Source organism: Rhinopithecus bieti, unplaced genomic scaffold (genome assembly GCF_001698545.2).
Source record: "Rhinopithecus bieti isolate Rb0 unplaced genomic scaffold, ASM169854v2 scaffold_6946, whole genome shotgun sequence".
Taxonomy (NCBI): Eukaryota; Metazoa; Chordata; class Mammalia; order Primates; family Cercopithecidae; genus Rhinopithecus; species Rhinopithecus bieti.
This window is the reverse complement of record NW_016805697.1, coordinates 560,749-577,445: the sequence shown is the minus strand read 5'-3', so window position 1 is coordinate 577,445 and position 16,697 is coordinate 560,749. Positions and strand designations below refer to the sequence as shown.

The window sequence follows — 16,697 nt, the reverse complement described above, 5'->3', positions numbered from 1 at the left end:
TTTTTGAGATGAAATCTTGCTCTGTCACCAGGCTGGAGTGCAGTGGCACAATCCTGGCTCACTGCAACCTTCGCCTCCCAGCTTCAAGTGATCCACCTGTCTCAGCCTCTCAAGTAGCTGGGATCACAGGCGTACGCCACCGCGGCTGGCAAGTTTTGTATTTTTAGTAAAGATGGGGTTTTGCCATGTTGGCTAGGCTGGTCTCGAATAACTGACCTTAGGTGATCTGCCCATCTGGGCCTCCCAAAGTGCTGGGATTACAGGCCTGAGCTGCTGCACCTGGCTTCAAAATATATTTTCTTAATTTTATGTTTCACCTTATTAATTTTCTATTCCTAGGTAAAAAAATGCCAAAAATATAAACAAATCCATTATTAAAATTGCCAGTTTTATGTCTAGTTTTGAGAACTTCTTTTGGAATATGTGTGGCATTATGCATACTTGTAATAGATTGTCAGAGTCTTCTAAAATAGAATAATTTGTCTAACAGAAAAGGCGTGAAGGAGTTGTGAACTTTGGGTGACACCTTCACAGACATTTTCTTTTTTTTGTACGTAATCCTTTAGCAGCTCAAGACATTTTCTTAATGCATAGTAAGAGTTGGTTGGAAGTAGATGGTGTAGTGTTCAACTATACTGTTTAAATTAAGAAAGACACTCTTTTAGGCTGTGCAGTGGCTCACACCTGTAATCCCAGCACTTTGGGAGGCCAAGGCAGGTGGATCACTTGAAGTCAGGAGTTTGAGACCAGCCTGGCCAACATGGTGAAACCCTGTCTCTACTAAAAATACAAAAATTAGCCGGTTGTGGTGGCACGTGCCTGTAATCCCAGCTACTTGGGAGGCTGAGGCAGGAGAATCTCTTGAACCAGGGAGGTGGAGATTGTGCCACTGCTCTCTACCCTGGGCCACAGAGTGAGACTGTGTCTAAAAACAAACAAACAAACAAAAAGACAGAGACCATGCTTTGTGATCAGACCCAGCTGGGTTTGAATTTGAGCCTGCCACTTACTAATGTTGTGTGACTTCAGGCAAGTTATCTCTCTGAGACTCAGTTTCGTCATCCGTAAAATGGGGATAACAATTGCTTGCTTTTTAGAATTGTTGGGAAAGTTAAATAAAATGCTTGTAAAGAACCAAGCTTGGTACTAATAGATAGTGGCTGGTATTATTAATAGCAACAATCCTATTTTCATTAATTTAGTATTTCTCAAGAGTAAGGAATGTGGACTTTACCAACCAGCTGACAGGTCACAGAGGCCTTGCCCTCATTAGGAATTTTAATTAGAGTTGAGGCAATTTCTAAACCAGTTAAATATTTTGACAGTTCAGGGAAAATAAGATGGATATTCTTGTTGGTTAACCCTCATTAGTCTCTGTAATACTTTTTGTTACATTTGCGTTGGGGTTAAAGTTGAATGAATTCATAAATTAGAATCTCTTGGTTTGTTGAATATACCACAGTAAGTAGTTACATTTGAATAATGGTTGACTTGTAAATTTTTTTTTTTTTCTTTTCTTTTGAGACAGAGTCTCACTCTGTCGCCTAGGCTGGAGTGCAATAGCATGGTCTCAGCTCACTGCAACCTCCGCCTCCTGGGTTCAAGCAATTCTCCCGCCTCAGCCTCCCAAGTAGCTGGGACTACAGGCATATGCCACCACACCTGGCTAATTTTTGTATTGTTAGTAGAGATGGGGTTTCACTATGTGTTGGCCAGGCTGGTCTTGAACGCTTGACCTCGTGATCCACCTGCCTTGGCCTCTCAAAGTGTTGGGATTACAGGCATGAGCCACCGCGCCTGGCTGACTTGTACATTTTTTTTGATGTTAGGTGAAATCTTTGAATTTGGGCAAAGTTTAGGGTATAGCTAGGCACCATACTAGTCTAGAAGGAATGTTTCTTTTTAAGAAAAGTTTTAAAATTTATTGCATAATATTTAACATATACAAGTGAATAAACAAGTAATATAACCAATAACTAGAATCCATCTAGAAAGAAAGCATTACCAACACATTTGAACACCCTGTGTAGTATTTCTCACTTGCATTCCTTCCCCTCTTCTCCCAAGGTAACCAACTGTCACAAATTAGTTTTTATCATTCCCATGAGTTTCTTTATGTTACACATTTTTCTATATCTGTAAATAATATGTATTTACATTCAACACTTTGTATTCTTTCTCTCTCTCTCTCTACTATATATATATATATATATTTTTTGTTTGTTTGTTTGTTTTTTTTTTGTTTTTTTTGTTTTTTTTTGAGAAGGAGTCTGGCTCTGTTGCTCAGGCTGGAGTGCAGTGGCGGTCTCGACTTACTACAGCCTCCTCCTCCCGGGTTCAAGCGATTCTCCTGCCTCAGCCTCCCGAGTACCTGGGACTACAGGTGCACGCCACTGGGCCCAGCTAATTTTTGTATTTTTAGTAGAGATGGGGTTTCACCATGTTGGCCAGGTTGGTCTTGAACTCCTGACCTCTTGATCCGTCTGCCTTGGCCTCCCGAAGTGCTGGGATTACAAGTGTGAGCCACCGTGTCTGGCCTTTGTATTCTATATTTTTAAAGGTTCAGCATTATGGTGAAGGGTATGTCCATATTGAATTGTGTGGCTGTTGAACATTCATTTTTGATATTCCATTGTATCCCTAATATATATATCCATTCTGTTGTTAATGAACAGTTATGTTGTTTACTTTTTACTTTTGCTGTTTTATGAAGTGATAATTTAGAGATTTTTGTTCTGTTGTTGAAGCACTTCATGTGTATTTAACTGCTTGCAGTGAAAACTCTTCTTTTCTCTTTCAGCCATCATTTCTACCCAGAAATTTAACATTTTACTTAAATCAGTGCTTTGTGAGTGTGAGCTATTTTCATTAGGTCTGTTAAGAATGTAGTTGTTGATCTTAAGCAACGTGTTTTACTATATTCATAAAATTTTCCAACAAAAATACTTCAGTTATACAAATTCTCTAAATTATTGAACTCAGGCAAGATACCATTAAAACTTAGAGCAGATGGTCATTTGAGTATTAGTAGAATGAGTCAAAAGCTATCAGGTGGTTCATTTAACGGTGGCAGATGTCTTCATAAAGCTTAGCAAAGGAAAAGGGCATTAACTCCTTAGGGTAATATGGTATTCTGTAGAAAGGAAAAAAAAGGTTCAGTTAAGGAGTTACATTTTATGAAATAAAAATTTTTAAGGAAAAACTCTTGCCAGGGCTAATGGTTTTAGATGAAAATGAATTGGGTGGATGTCGTGAGGGAAACAAAAAAGCTACCATGGTACAGTAAAAGATTAGTAAAATGTTGGTCTTGTTTAGTTAATGCCTTTCTTCTGTTTTATGTTTTCTTTAAATATCAACTTTTGTTTCAAAGTCAATTAATTGTATTCTCATTAAAAATTCTGTAGTGCTCATTTTGGTAGAGGAATGGGTTGCTTTGTTTACATTTTTCAATTCTTAGTGTTAGTCTGTTTCACAGCTGTTCAGTAGCTTTGTTGGCAGTTGAACTGTGGGAACCAAGAAAGCAATTGGACGTCCTTTTGTGTGCATTAATGGTTTTCCTGAGGTATTCTTTAAAACCATGAATTATAGAATTTTTTTTAACCGGTTGTCATTGTGTGTTTAAATGGTTCCTTTTAAAGACAGCGTGTACATAGATTATGAGCTCATGACTTATCATTGTATGTTGTGGAAAATGAACTTAGAAATGAAAAATATGTAAATGAGGCAGTGGTTGCAAACTGGACAGTTTTTTTCTGTTGTTGTTGTTGAGTGGGGTAGTTGGGGATACATTTTCCCTACGTCTTTCATCAACCAAGTCACATTTGAAGAGCTGCACAGTTAATTCAGGATAAATTCAGGATAAACCTCTTAAGTGTGTAGTGAATACTGATTTGTTTAGTGCATTTTGCTTTTTTGTGATGATGGAACTAAATCAGATTTATTTTAGACCTTGTTCAGAAACTTAGCCATTTTGTGGACATTTACTATCATTGGTATTTGATATTAATTGTGGTATTTTTCGTCAGCTTTCCTGTGCTAAAACAGATACGGTTATTAGAATCTAACTTCAGGCGTGTGGCAGTGAGGTTGCTTTAAATCAGTATGTAATCGATTCCATATAATGTCCATTTTGGAAAAATAATTCTATAATTATTTCTATATTGTTGCTTCTAACACAAACATCAAAAGTTTACAAAATTAGGTACAGAACTATTCTAGGTCACACAGTTTTTATTTTTTTTAAAGGTAAATTGTGAAACCCATAAACAGAAAAAGATTTTGAAGAACTGTCATCGTTGTCTGGTGCAGAGCTATTAAACTGAATATTAAATTTTCATGGAACTGCTATTTTTAAAGAGAAATGCCAACTATAACAATCCATTTAATTAGTTTTTTTAAATTCACATTTTAATACTGAAATACAGGCATACCCCTGTTTTATATAGGCATTATACACAGTTCTATTCCTGGAAAACCAAGTTATATTTAAAATGGAGGAGAGGCATGCCAGATGGTAGTTTTCAAAGATGGCCGCACCAATCTACATCCCATCCCACGTGCTCTTCTTAGGAGACAATGATACTCCACCTGAAGAGGCTGCTTCCCTCCCTCAGTGGACCTGGGTAGACATTTGTAACTGCCTCAATTAATAAGGAGGAAATAACACTGTGAATTCTGAGGTTTGGTCACAAAAGGCAAGGCAGATGTCGCTTGTCTGTCTGTGTCTGTCTGTCTGTCACTCTCTCTCCCCTCAGGATTCACAACCTGCCTCACAGGGAGCTCTGAGCCAGTTCTGAGAAAACCATAAAAGTGCTAGGTTAAGAGTTGAATAGTATATTTTACCATTTTAAGGAAAGTCTTTCTAAGCATGAAGCCTCAGAAGTCACACACACGCCGACGAGAGCACACATAGAAAATGTGTACCCAGAAAACAATCTGGAAACCCCCACCAAACTGCTAACAATGGGTGGGAGTGCACGATGAGGGGGGACTTTCACATTTTGTTCTGTATGCTTTTGGGTTGTTTAAAGTTTTATTATAAGTGTGTTATTAATTTTAGAATTTAAAAAAGAAAATAAACAAGAAATACCAATTTTTTCCTCTCAAATTGGCACAGATTAAAAATACTACTTCAGTCCATGCTAAAGATGTGTCAAGAAAGCCAGTCAGATACTGCTGAAAGGGAAATATAAATGGATACAATCTCTATAGAAGGCACTTACAGAGTGTTTCAAATGTCATCAAAGACTTTGACCCTGCCTTCAATGTTTAAAAAAGACACATTCAAAGATACTTGTTTGTGGCAGATAAAGACAAAAAGTTAACATAACCAGTGTTGAAAATATGGGACTATTATATGTAAATTATGTTAATCCATAGAGGGAAATTCCATACAGTTATTAAACCATGTTGTAGAAGAATTATTACTGACATGGTAAAATATCATTTTATAAAGTAGTTTGCAAGAAACTACAATGTGACATTTTTGCATCTAAATTGTATGATACATGTAGTATAAAAACTAGAAAGATAATTCCCCGGATGTGCTGATGGGATTAGCCTTTGTGGTTTTCCAGGTTTTCTACACTGAGTGTATATTAATTCTAGGAAGCAGCTGGGTGAGCAGGAGCATTTAACATGAAGTATAAGCATCAGCGATGCCGTGTGTGTCACTTTAAAAACAAACAAAAACATGAGGGAACCTAAGCAAATCTTTACACAAACCAACTTTCAAATTACTTTAGTTACTTTAGTAATACGGTATATAATTGCCATTTAGAAGTTTTTATTTATTTTAATCTTTTAATTCACAGATGAATAATTAAATGTTCCCCATATACAGTCTCTGAAAAATCTAAACTTTTATTAAGCTCTTTGATTTCTGTATAAGTATTGCAGAATTTGTCTGGGATAGTTGATTATTCTGATTATATTATTTAAATAGATGACTAGTGCATTTACTAAATCTATATTAAGATGAAGTTAAGTGTAGTATAATTCTTTATATGTATATTTTGCTTTAAAGTTTTTCAAAGTGTGTTTACCTATCACTTTAATTTTTTTTCTTTTTCTAAATGAAGTTTGTGTTTCTAGGAGTTTCTAACAATTTAGCCTCACAACGTCTCTTCTGTGTGAAAGGAAGCGTTTTCTTAATTTATAGATGAGAATATTGGTCCCAGAGTATTTAAGCTGATTTTGAATATCAAGTGGATAGTAAGTTATACAAGTAAATTCTTAAATCACATACGCTTGTTTTTACCATTTGAGGTAGCAATTTAAATACCGTATTGTATACAGGTTAGAAATCATGTCTGATCTTGTTAATTTCTAGCCTGACTCTATAATTTATCTCCAAGTCTCTGGCTGTATTGCATGTTTCTGCTAAGCAAAGTCGTTCCTGGTTCATTGAACATACTCTGCTTTTCTGTGATTTCTTCCTTTCTTTGAAAGATCCACTCATCCATCATTTCTGTGGAACTTTTCCTGATTCTTTTTCCTATTTAGTTTCTCAGGCGAGTTTCTATCAATGGAGACCTGGGCTTGTATTTTTTGGTTAGATATTCTTATTTTTTGTTGGTGACTCCATTCTAGTTTTTAAGCAGAGCAGTTCTAGATTTCAGTTTATTGTACTGTTTAATTGCTAAATATCTCTATTACTTAACCTGTTTTCTCTTGAATGATCTCGTTTAGACTTTCTCATTTATATCCTCTATATCTTTTGTCTCCTGACCCGTAGCTACCAAGCCCTAAATATCTCTGGAACCCATTTCTTTCAATTTCTACTGTCATCACCTTAATTTAAGCTGCCATTATTTTCGCTGGGCTGCTAACTAACTTCTTTTAATCTGACTCCCTTTTGTAGCCATTTTTACTTTTTTCATATCTTTTTTCTCCACACTACAGCAGGCGCGATTTGTAATTTTTAAGTTTTTTTTGAGTTAGAGTCTTTCTTAGTTGCCCAGGCTGGAGTGCAGTGGCGTGAACATGGCTCTAAGAGTGATACTTGAAAGCAGCAGAGGGCATGCCTGCAGTAGGAGTAAAGAAATAGTTCTGAATGAATCAGTAGACACTCATGTCCTCTGTCTTCTGTCCCTAAAGTCAAGCATTTATGTGGCAGGAGACTGCAGAAGGATTGCACATAAAACATATTTGGTGTTGGGGTATCAGGCTTTTTGTAGTCCATTAGTATCCCAATTCTTTCAGGTGTTCGTTCCTTCCTCCTTCCTTCCCTGCTTCCCTCCTTCCTGCCTTCCCTCCCTCTTCCTTCCTGATCCTTGCCCCTCCCCTCCCTTTCCCTCAAAACAGGCATACACTCAAGTTTGGCCCTTTGTTTAGAATCTGGTTATCTGAATATAGAAAATGAATAACATAGGGTTTTTTTTTCCTTCTTATCAGGAAGTAGCAATAGTGTATTATATTAGTAATATGACCACTTTTGTACTCTAGTTTTTATGTATGTAGCGTGTTATTTGATTTTTAGAACATGTTGTCTCACCTTTAAAGAATAGATTACATTCTCCAAAGGGGACTGAGGCTGTGAGAATGAAAGGGCTCCTTTCTTCTATTTAATTATGGAAATGTTCTAAATGGATACAAAGAGGAAGATGATGTAATGAACTCCCATGTACCCATTACCCAGCTTCAACACGGCTAATCTTGTTTTACCTGAATCCCACTTTACTCCCCCTCTGCCTCCCTGGAAATTTTGAAAACAAAACAAAACACACAAAAAAACAACACACACATTATTTTATACGTAAATGCTTCTGATAAAACGACCTTTTCAAGGGCGTAAAGGTAAATACAGACAGAATCAGAACTTGAATCCAGGAGAATGTCACTTTTGCACAGATAATACAGCACTTGTTTGTTCAGCATTTAGCTTCACCATCCAGGATGTGTTTATAAAGTAGTGATACTGATGTTGACAAGCCACATATTGTTGAAAAAAATAATCCTAGTTTTATTTATTGAACAAGTGATATTAATATAACAATAGAATAGTAAAGAGTATTACCCCCAATTATTTCGCCTGAAAATGAAGGTTGTTTTCATTACTTATATTGGTACCTTTTATAGTTCTAATGTCTGTCTCATTCATCCATGTGATTAATTTTAGTGGAGGTCATTTTACCAAGTGTTTATTTTTTCTAGAGCTTATTATTTCTTGTTCCCTAAGGGGATAAAATCCCACTATAGTGTATTGTTTCCTTTAAAATAGGGAAACTTGCTTCCTAGTCATTTTCTGAATTTTCTTGACTATGGGAAAAACTTGTCAATATCTAAGGGTAGTAAATGCTTAAGTTAATTGATAGTTTGTTTCCATGATATCATAAGGGCAAAATGGTCTTTTCTTTTGGAGTAATTGTTTATCTAGAAAATAGTTGAAAATTCTTTCAAAGATTTCTGAGGTTTTGTAGTCTGAAACATCTCCTTAGTGATAAAGGATTCTTTCTTTCTGTGTGTCGAACATAAGTTCTAGTTTGTGGATGAGAACGAAGAAAGAGTTACTGAGATGTGTTCTTACTAATGAAAAAGGGAGCAAAGGGAAAATATAACTTGCATTGATTAAAATAGTTGAGATCCATTATCTTGAAGCTATATGTGTTAAATTTGAAGTGTTATATCCCATTTTATTAGAGTATCTTGTAAATGTTCTGATCTTATTTTTTTCCCCCAAGGAATAATATTCAGATAAATAAAATTTGAGGTTAATCAGAGCATATATCCTTGTTTTAATAGGCATCAAGCATGATGGAACCATGTGTGATACCTGCCGCCAGCAACCGATCATTGGCATTCGATGGAAATGTGCAGAGTGTACAAATTATGATTTGTGCACAGTGTGTTATCATGGAGATAAACATCATTTAAGACATCGCTTTTACCGAATTACTACACCAGGAAGTGAGAGGTAGGGAGAACCCTTTTTTTCTTCAACCGAGGGTTTTTGTTTGTATTCAAGTTATGTACTTCTGGGCCTTAAAAATAGGATTAGCAAATAGCTTCTGACAGTTGGTTTAGTAACAGGAGGTACCAAATAGTAGGATAGAAGTGGACCAATCTGCCATATAACAAGTGAAGAGCTCTGTGAAGATGGAGCTGTCTGTACTTTTCCAAGGTAATCTGGACTATTATTTCTCTGGCTTAGAGGGTTAGCACTACTGTACATTTGGAAATACAAGGGCATCCAAAGAGATAGCAATTATTTCTTTTCACTATGCCTTCTAGTCTGTTAATTGATATCAGATGAATGGTAGGGCCCATTGATTGAGTCAATAGACGTTTGTTTATTAGGACTACATGGGATCTACTATGTTTATGGACACTAGAAGATAAATAAGACACCTAGTAGTCTTAAGGAGTTTACAAATTAAAGGAAATAGTGAATCAGTGATTGTCATGTGATGTTTTAGACTGTGTTAGAGATATGTATTAAGTGTCTTAGGAGCAATGAGAGAGGAGTATTCATTGTTAACGGGCGCAGAGTTTTAGGCGATGGGATCTTCTCATGTAGATACAGATAATGCAAAGGAGCAAGAATCCAGACAGTCATAGGGAGGCAGCTAGGAGTAGGAGTAGATACATAGATTTTGGAGTCAGACTCTCTTGGTGTAGATCATAATCGTGCCACTTATTAACTGAGTAATTTTGAACGAGTTGATTATTTTTGTCTTTTGTTTGCAATTAAAATTAAGGAATAATAAAGACATTGTAAAAATGAATAGGACTGGGCATGGTGGCTCATGTCTTTAATTCCAGCACTTTGGGAGGCCTGAGGTGGGAGGATTACTTGAGGCCAGGCATTCAAGACCACCCTGGATAGCATAGTAAGACCTCATCTCTATTAAAATAAGTAAGTGAAAAGAATAGAACAGTGAAATAAAATTAGAAAAACAAAGCAAAAATCTCCAAACTTTTCTGATTATGTGAATGAGAAGGATGTAGAACAATAGGGATTCATGGCCTTGGAGAACCAAGCTGGCCCAGATACTTGAGTGTAGAATCTTTATCAAGATTCATAATCTTCTGTAAGTATGTAGTACTGTGAGAACAGGTTAGTATAGGTAAAATCCAGAGCACAGATGTATTTTACTGATATATACGTATGTTAATCCATTTTCATACTGCTGTGAAGAAATACCTGAGACTGGGTAATTTATGAAGGGAAGAGGTTTAATTGACTCACAGTTCAGCATGGCTGGGGAGGCCTCAGGAAACTTATAATCATGGTGGAAGTGGAAGACATGCCCTTCTTCATATGGCGGCAGCAAGGAGAAGTGCTGAGCAAAAGGGGGAAAGCCCCTTATTAAAATCATCAGATCTCGTGAGAACTCACTATCAGAACAGCATGGAGGTAACCGCCCCCATAATTGAGTTACCTCCCACTGGGTTCCTCCCACGACATGTGGGAATCATGGGAACTACAGTTCAAGATGAGATTTGGGTGGGGACACAGCCAACTTATATCAATACAGTACTCTAAATTTTTGAATAATGGCTAGTTTTTTTTTTTATTTTTTGAGATGGAGTCTTGCTCTGTCGCCTAGGCTGGAGTGCAGTGGTGCGATCTCGGCTCACTGCAAGCTCCGCCTCCCAGGTTCACATCATTCTTCTGCCTCAGTCTCCCAAGTAGCTGGTACTACAGGCGCCTGCCACCATGCCCAGCTAATTTTTTGTATTTTTAGTAGAGATGGGGTTTCACTGTGTTAGCCAGGATGGTCTTGATTTCCTGACCTCGTGATCCACCCGCCTCGGCCTCCCAAAGTGTTGGGATAACAGGCGTGAACCAGCACGCCTGGCCAGAATAATGGCTAGTTTTAAAAAACAGTGGTTTCACGCAAAAATCTGTTGATGGATTCATAGAACACCCTGCTCCCCTCCCCCCCATACAGAAGACTATCAATACTGGGCTTACGTTTGTTCCTGGCAACAGTTTGTTGAAGCAGTGGAGCACTTTAGACTGGATCCTTTAGACTGATGATGCTTTTGAGTCAACCAAAGTCCTTGCCATTCCCTGTTACCTTCCTAAGTCTGAGGTCAAGTGCCATTTGCCACTGTAGTGCTGTCTTTCTTAGGCTGTCATTTATATTACTCACCTGGAAGCTATAGAGAATTTGAGTTTGCCACCTCTACAGTAGTGAAGAGTATACTGATACCCTGAATTGCTTAGACTAGGATCATATGTGGAGTCCATTACATTTTAACTTTTGTGGCCTTGGGCACATTACTTCTTTGAGACTGAGTTTCCTCATTTATAAAGTGGGTAATATGGTGGTAACTTTCTCTTAAGGAGTGTAACACACTTTACTCCTATGCAAGTGCTTTTACATATCATATAATAAAATCTCAGTAAAAGTTAGCTGTGATTATTATTACAACTACTACTGCCATCATCATCATCACCTGTGGAATATAAAAGGTATTCCTGTGTCATGCTGTTATGAAAGTAACCAGAACAATTAATAATCTTTTTACTTTCAAAATAACATTTTATAATTTTGTTTTAAAAGTAAATTATTATTACCTATTTTACATAAACTTGAAAATAAATAACTTTATTTTTAGGGTTCTGTTAGAGTCTCGTAGGAAATCTAAGAAGATTACAGCCAGAGGAATCTTTGCAGGTGCCAGAGTGGTGCGAGGAGTGGACTGGCAGTGGGAAGATCAAGATGGAGGAAATGGACGTAGGGGAAAGGTACAGTATTTTTCTTAATTCATCATGTATTCTAGAGTATTATGTGTTCAGAAGCTTTTTATCACTACTGTAAATGAATTTCTTGGTCCATTGTTTTCTATGCCAGTATAAATTTTAAAATCTTGATTTCTTTTTTCTCTGGAAGTAAAAAGATTGTTCTTGCTTTTTATAAGCATTGATGTTTCTTAGAGGGTCATTAGGTAGGTTTTACCTTCCCACCTTCAGGTTTCATATTGTCATTTTGTTACCTAGCATGCTTTTCTGAATGCATTTGGACCAGTCCTCCCTAAGCAGTGTCTCATGTCCTCGACTTTCCTGCTATTCAAATTTCATTTGAATTGACTTGTTTTATATTATCTTCCCTCAAAGATCTGTTTCTGAGGGGCAGTGGGCAATTACGCTGTTATCTAGCCTACCTACCTCTGTTACCCTTTGCAGATAGTGTAGTGGGCTCAGAATTTTAGGAGTAGGTCAAAGCAGAATATTCTGTGTGGTGAAATGAGAGACCTCAGCTGATCTAGGTGGCAGGGAATGGGGGTGAAGAGGAGAGTGGGAATGTCATCATTACATAGTCCAAATAAGCCAAGTACACTTGAGACTGTGAGTCAGGCTCACTTGGGCAGTATGTCCACAGTTGAATAAAAACGGTACAGTGGCAGTAGGGATAAGAGCCTTCAACTTGTTTGGCCCCCACGTATTACACGGCTGCAATCTGGACGGGTCACTTTCCATACCTGGTGCCCAGCAATCATCCTGGAAGCTCCCTTTGAAGCCCTGTGATGAACAAAGATGCCTTTGCCTCTCTTCCTGACTGGATCTCATGTTTTCTGTATCCCATTATATCATCTTACGTAGCTTACCGTCTCTTTTGGTAGAACACACATTCTGGTAACTTGTTTTGAAAGAGTATGTGAGAAGTAAAATTTTAATACTTTTATTTTGAAAAATTGACTTTATAGTCTTCCCCATAGTTAATTATATGGTCAGAGGGGGTTGGAAGTCATCTTTCCTCATCAGCTTTTGAAGGCATTTGCTGTTCGAAGCCACATAAATGGAACTTTCTGTTTTTTGCTATATTGGCACTTTTTTGGGATAAAAGTAGGCATTCTTGAGGCTTTGAGTCATTCGTATTACATTTTTGGTTTGCTTTGATTGAACACATGTTGTGTTTTGAGAATAAAATGAGGGCCAGGCATGGTGGCTCATGTCTTTAATCCCAGCACTTGTGGGAGGCTGAGGCAGGTGGATCACTTGAGGTCAGGAGTTTGAGACTAGCCTGGCCAACATGGTGAGACCCTGTCTCCACTAAAAATACAAAAATTAACCACGCATGCTGGTACACACCTGTAGTCCCAGCTACTAGGGAAGCTGAGGCAGGAGAATCGCTTGAACCTGGGAGGCAGAGGTAGCAATGAGCCAAGATTGTGCCACTGCACTCCAGCCTGGGTGACAGAGTAAGACTCCATCTCAAAACAAACAAACGAAAAGAACAAAATGAAGAAAAAGAAATGAAACTGTCTTGTACATGTGACTCCAAGTGAGAGAACTTCATAAAATAAATCTTTAGAGTAACATTGTTAAGCACATTTTTAAGACCAAATGTGACTTCTATTGTCTGACTTTTTTTTTTTTTTGGCCTATGTATGTGAATGAAGAAAGTTAACATCCCTTTTTCCCCTTCAGTGCTGGATACTTTATCCCACTCCCCTGATGTAACCCACATTCATTGTATATAGTGTATTCTTCCTTTTTGTTTTTTTAAATATATGTTAGAGATGGAGTCTTGCTGTGTTACCCAGGCTGGTCTCGAACTCCTGGGTTCAAGCGATCCTCCTGCCTCCACTTCCCAAAGTGCTGGGATTACAGGCATGAACCACTGTACCCAGCCTGTTCTTAAAGGGTTTCTTAAGTCTTGCTATACATGTTAGTCTTTTAAAGCTGTTTTTTATACAAATATGATTAAGTATACTAGATCATAATTTTTTTTTACTCTTTATTATGGAGTATTTCAGACATACACTTGAGTAGAAAGTATAGTATAATAAATTCCCATGCACTCATACCCAGCTTCAACAATTATTAACTAAAAAAAATACCATTTATTTGTTGAAGAAACCAGATTCTATTTGGCCAATTGATTCTTTATAGTATTCTTTAACTTCTTTCACTTGTTCTTTTAATCTTTGTATTTCCTATAAACTAGTTGTTAGAGCTAGAGGCTTGATTAGATTCAGGTTCAGTTTTATTTTGGCAAACATACCTCATGTGATGCTGTATATTTTCTACTGTATCACATAAAAGGGGCACATGAAGTCTGATTATCTTGCTATTAGTGATGTTAAGATTGATGAACAGATGCAAATTTTGTCAGATGTATCCTTTACAGAGTTTCTTGGCAACATTCTATCTAATGGTTTTAGCAGCTGTTCCTTGCATGTGAAATTACTATAGTTATTTTCTTATGACTTCCACTTTGTTTCCCCTTCAGTAATAAATCAAGTCATATTAAAAATGAAGGAATTTCGTTTAATGATTTGGACCTTGACTAATGAACTTACTTCTATTTCAAGTAATTTGAAATTTAAAGTAAATTTGATTTAAACAAAATTTGTCTTTATTTTTTAGGTAGTTAAATGCTTTTTACTCATCCTATGCAATACAGACTTAATATAGCATCACGTTTTTGAAAACAAATGAAGTTAAATCTGAATATATTAGAAACAGAAGGAACTTTTTGCTACAGATTGCATGTTTTACCTTTGAGTGCTAGAAACTGTTACTTTGGAAGGTTATATAGTGGTTAGTAGAGCAGAAATCATAAACCAAATTAAGGTAAATGGTGGACTCTAACTTCAGGATGGTAGTTACCGCTAATGGGAGGCAGGAGTATGGGATTGATGAGATGGACATAGGGGCCTTGAAAAGTATTGGTTATATTTTTTTTCTTAGGTTGGGTAATAATTACATGGGTATTCAGTTTATTTTTTTCTTTAAAGTTTATATATGCTTTGGGCGGCCAAGGCAGGCGGATCACGAGGCCATGATCACGAGACCAGCCTGGCCAACATGGTGAAACCCCGTCTTTACTTAAAAAAACATACAAAAATTAGCTGGGCGTGGTGGTGGGCACCTGTAATCCCAGCTACTTGGGAGACTGAGGCAGGAGAATCACTTGAACCTCGGAGGCGGAGGTTGCAGTGAGCTGAGATCATGCCATTGCACTCCAGCCTGAGTGATGAGCAAAAAAAAAAAAAAAAAAAACTACATATGCTATATTTTATAATGTGTAATATATGTCAAAATTTAAAAGAACAAATGGACTAATTTACTAACAATTTAAAATACGTTTCAAGTGATTCATCAGATCTTAAACATAAAACCTTTTTATTTCCACAAATACATCATGAAATACCTGGCTTACAAAACTGTTTCTTTAGTACAGGATGAAAAAGAATGGTCATTATATATCTTATTTCAAGTAATAGTTTTTAAGTATATACCTTAAAAGTTACACTTCAGCCTGTCGTTCTAAGTAACTATGAAGGATGGCTGTGATTGTAAGTATCAAGATGTAGAAGAGTAATATGAATTGCCTGTGTACAGCTTCCCACACTTTGCTGTAGTCAGGTTTACTTGAGAAGGTCCAAGTTTAATGCTGTTTGTCATTTTTGTGTACAGGTTGAACATTCCAAATAAAAAAATCTGAAACCTGAAATACTCCAAAATCTGAAACTTTTTGAGCACTGACATGATGTTCAAAGGAAGTGCTCATTGGAGCATTTAGAATTTCAAATTTTTGGATTTGAGATGCTCTAAGTACCGTGCAGATATTTCAAAATCTGAAAAAATTTGAAATCTAAAACATTTCTTGTCCTAAGCATTTCAGATAAGTACACTCAACCTGCATGTGATTCTAGGCCTTAAAGCAATGGCAACCCCAGTATTTTTTTTTTTTTAGTTTTAATCCAGTGAATTCAAGAATCAGACTAGTTGGGTGTGGGGCTTGGAGATAGTGTCTGAGTTTCCATGGTAGGCGTGCCATTTTAGGTGGCCTGCAACTGTGGGATACTGCTGGAGGAGCAAAAGCAACTCAAGACCTACTTAAACATTGCCACCAAGGCTCTTCGAGAGCTTTGTGCTTGTTAATTTTTAACTGACCAAAAAGGTTTATCTTGAATCATTTTGGGGATTTTAAATTTCATATTGAGTAATGGGCTTAAAAGAATATACTGTTTTGGCCGCGCGTGGTGGCTCACACCTGTAATCCCAGCACTTTGGGAGGCTGAAGCAGGCAGATCACCTGAGGTCAGGAGTTTGAGACCAGCCTGGCTAACATGGTGAAACTCCATCTCTACTAAAAGTACAAAAATTAGCCAGGCGTGATGGCGGTCACCTATAATCTCAGCTACTCAGGAGGCTGAGGCAGGAGAAGCTTGAACCTGGGAGGCAGAGGTTGCAGTGAGCCGAGATCACACCACTGCACTCCAGCCCGGGCGACAAGAGCGAGATTCCATCTCAAAAACAAACAAACAAACAGAAAACAAAACTGTTCTTAAAGGAATCCGTTTAAGATTAAAAATATTTTAAATTTTGTATCAAATTCTATTTTCTGATAATCTATCACTGTAATCCCCAAGCCTCTTGATTTAAAATTTCTACAGTGGTTTTAGAAATTACCTTAGAATTCTGGAAAAATATGGCTCTAATGATAATTTAACTATATGTTAGGAGTGACGTATTTGGCAAATAAGTATTTTTCATGATCCTGTTCCACAGGTTGCTAGATGAAATGATTTTTAAGATTTAAATGTAATAATTAAAAGAACTAAGCTCTTCCCTCCCCTTTAAAAAACTTCTTTTCTCAAAAAACGTCTGTTAGGTAACAGAAATCCAGGACTGGAGTGCATCAAGCCCACATAGTGCAGCATATGTCCTCTGGGATAATGGTGCTAAGAACCTTTACAGAGTTGGCTTTGAGGGCATGGTAAGTAGTGAAGAG

At 37.1% G+C, this 16,697-nt stretch overlaps 1 protein-coding gene across 1 annotated transcript in view; it reads left to right on the top strand.

Moving 5' to 3' along the window:
- MIB1 (MIB E3 ubiquitin protein ligase 1) overlaps positions 1 to 16,697 on the top strand; it is a 141,850-nt gene that overhangs the window by 17,089 nt on the left and 108,064 nt on the right. The window contains exons 2-4 of the mRNA XM_017873525.1: positions 8,743 to 8,914; positions 11,569 to 11,698; positions 16,578 to 16,682. Of these exons, the coding sequence (XP_017729014.1) occupies positions 8,743 to 8,914; positions 11,569 to 11,698; positions 16,578 to 16,682 (407 nt within the window). The remainder of the gene's footprint in view (positions 1 to 8,742; positions 8,915 to 11,568; positions 11,699 to 16,577; positions 16,683 to 16,697) is intronic.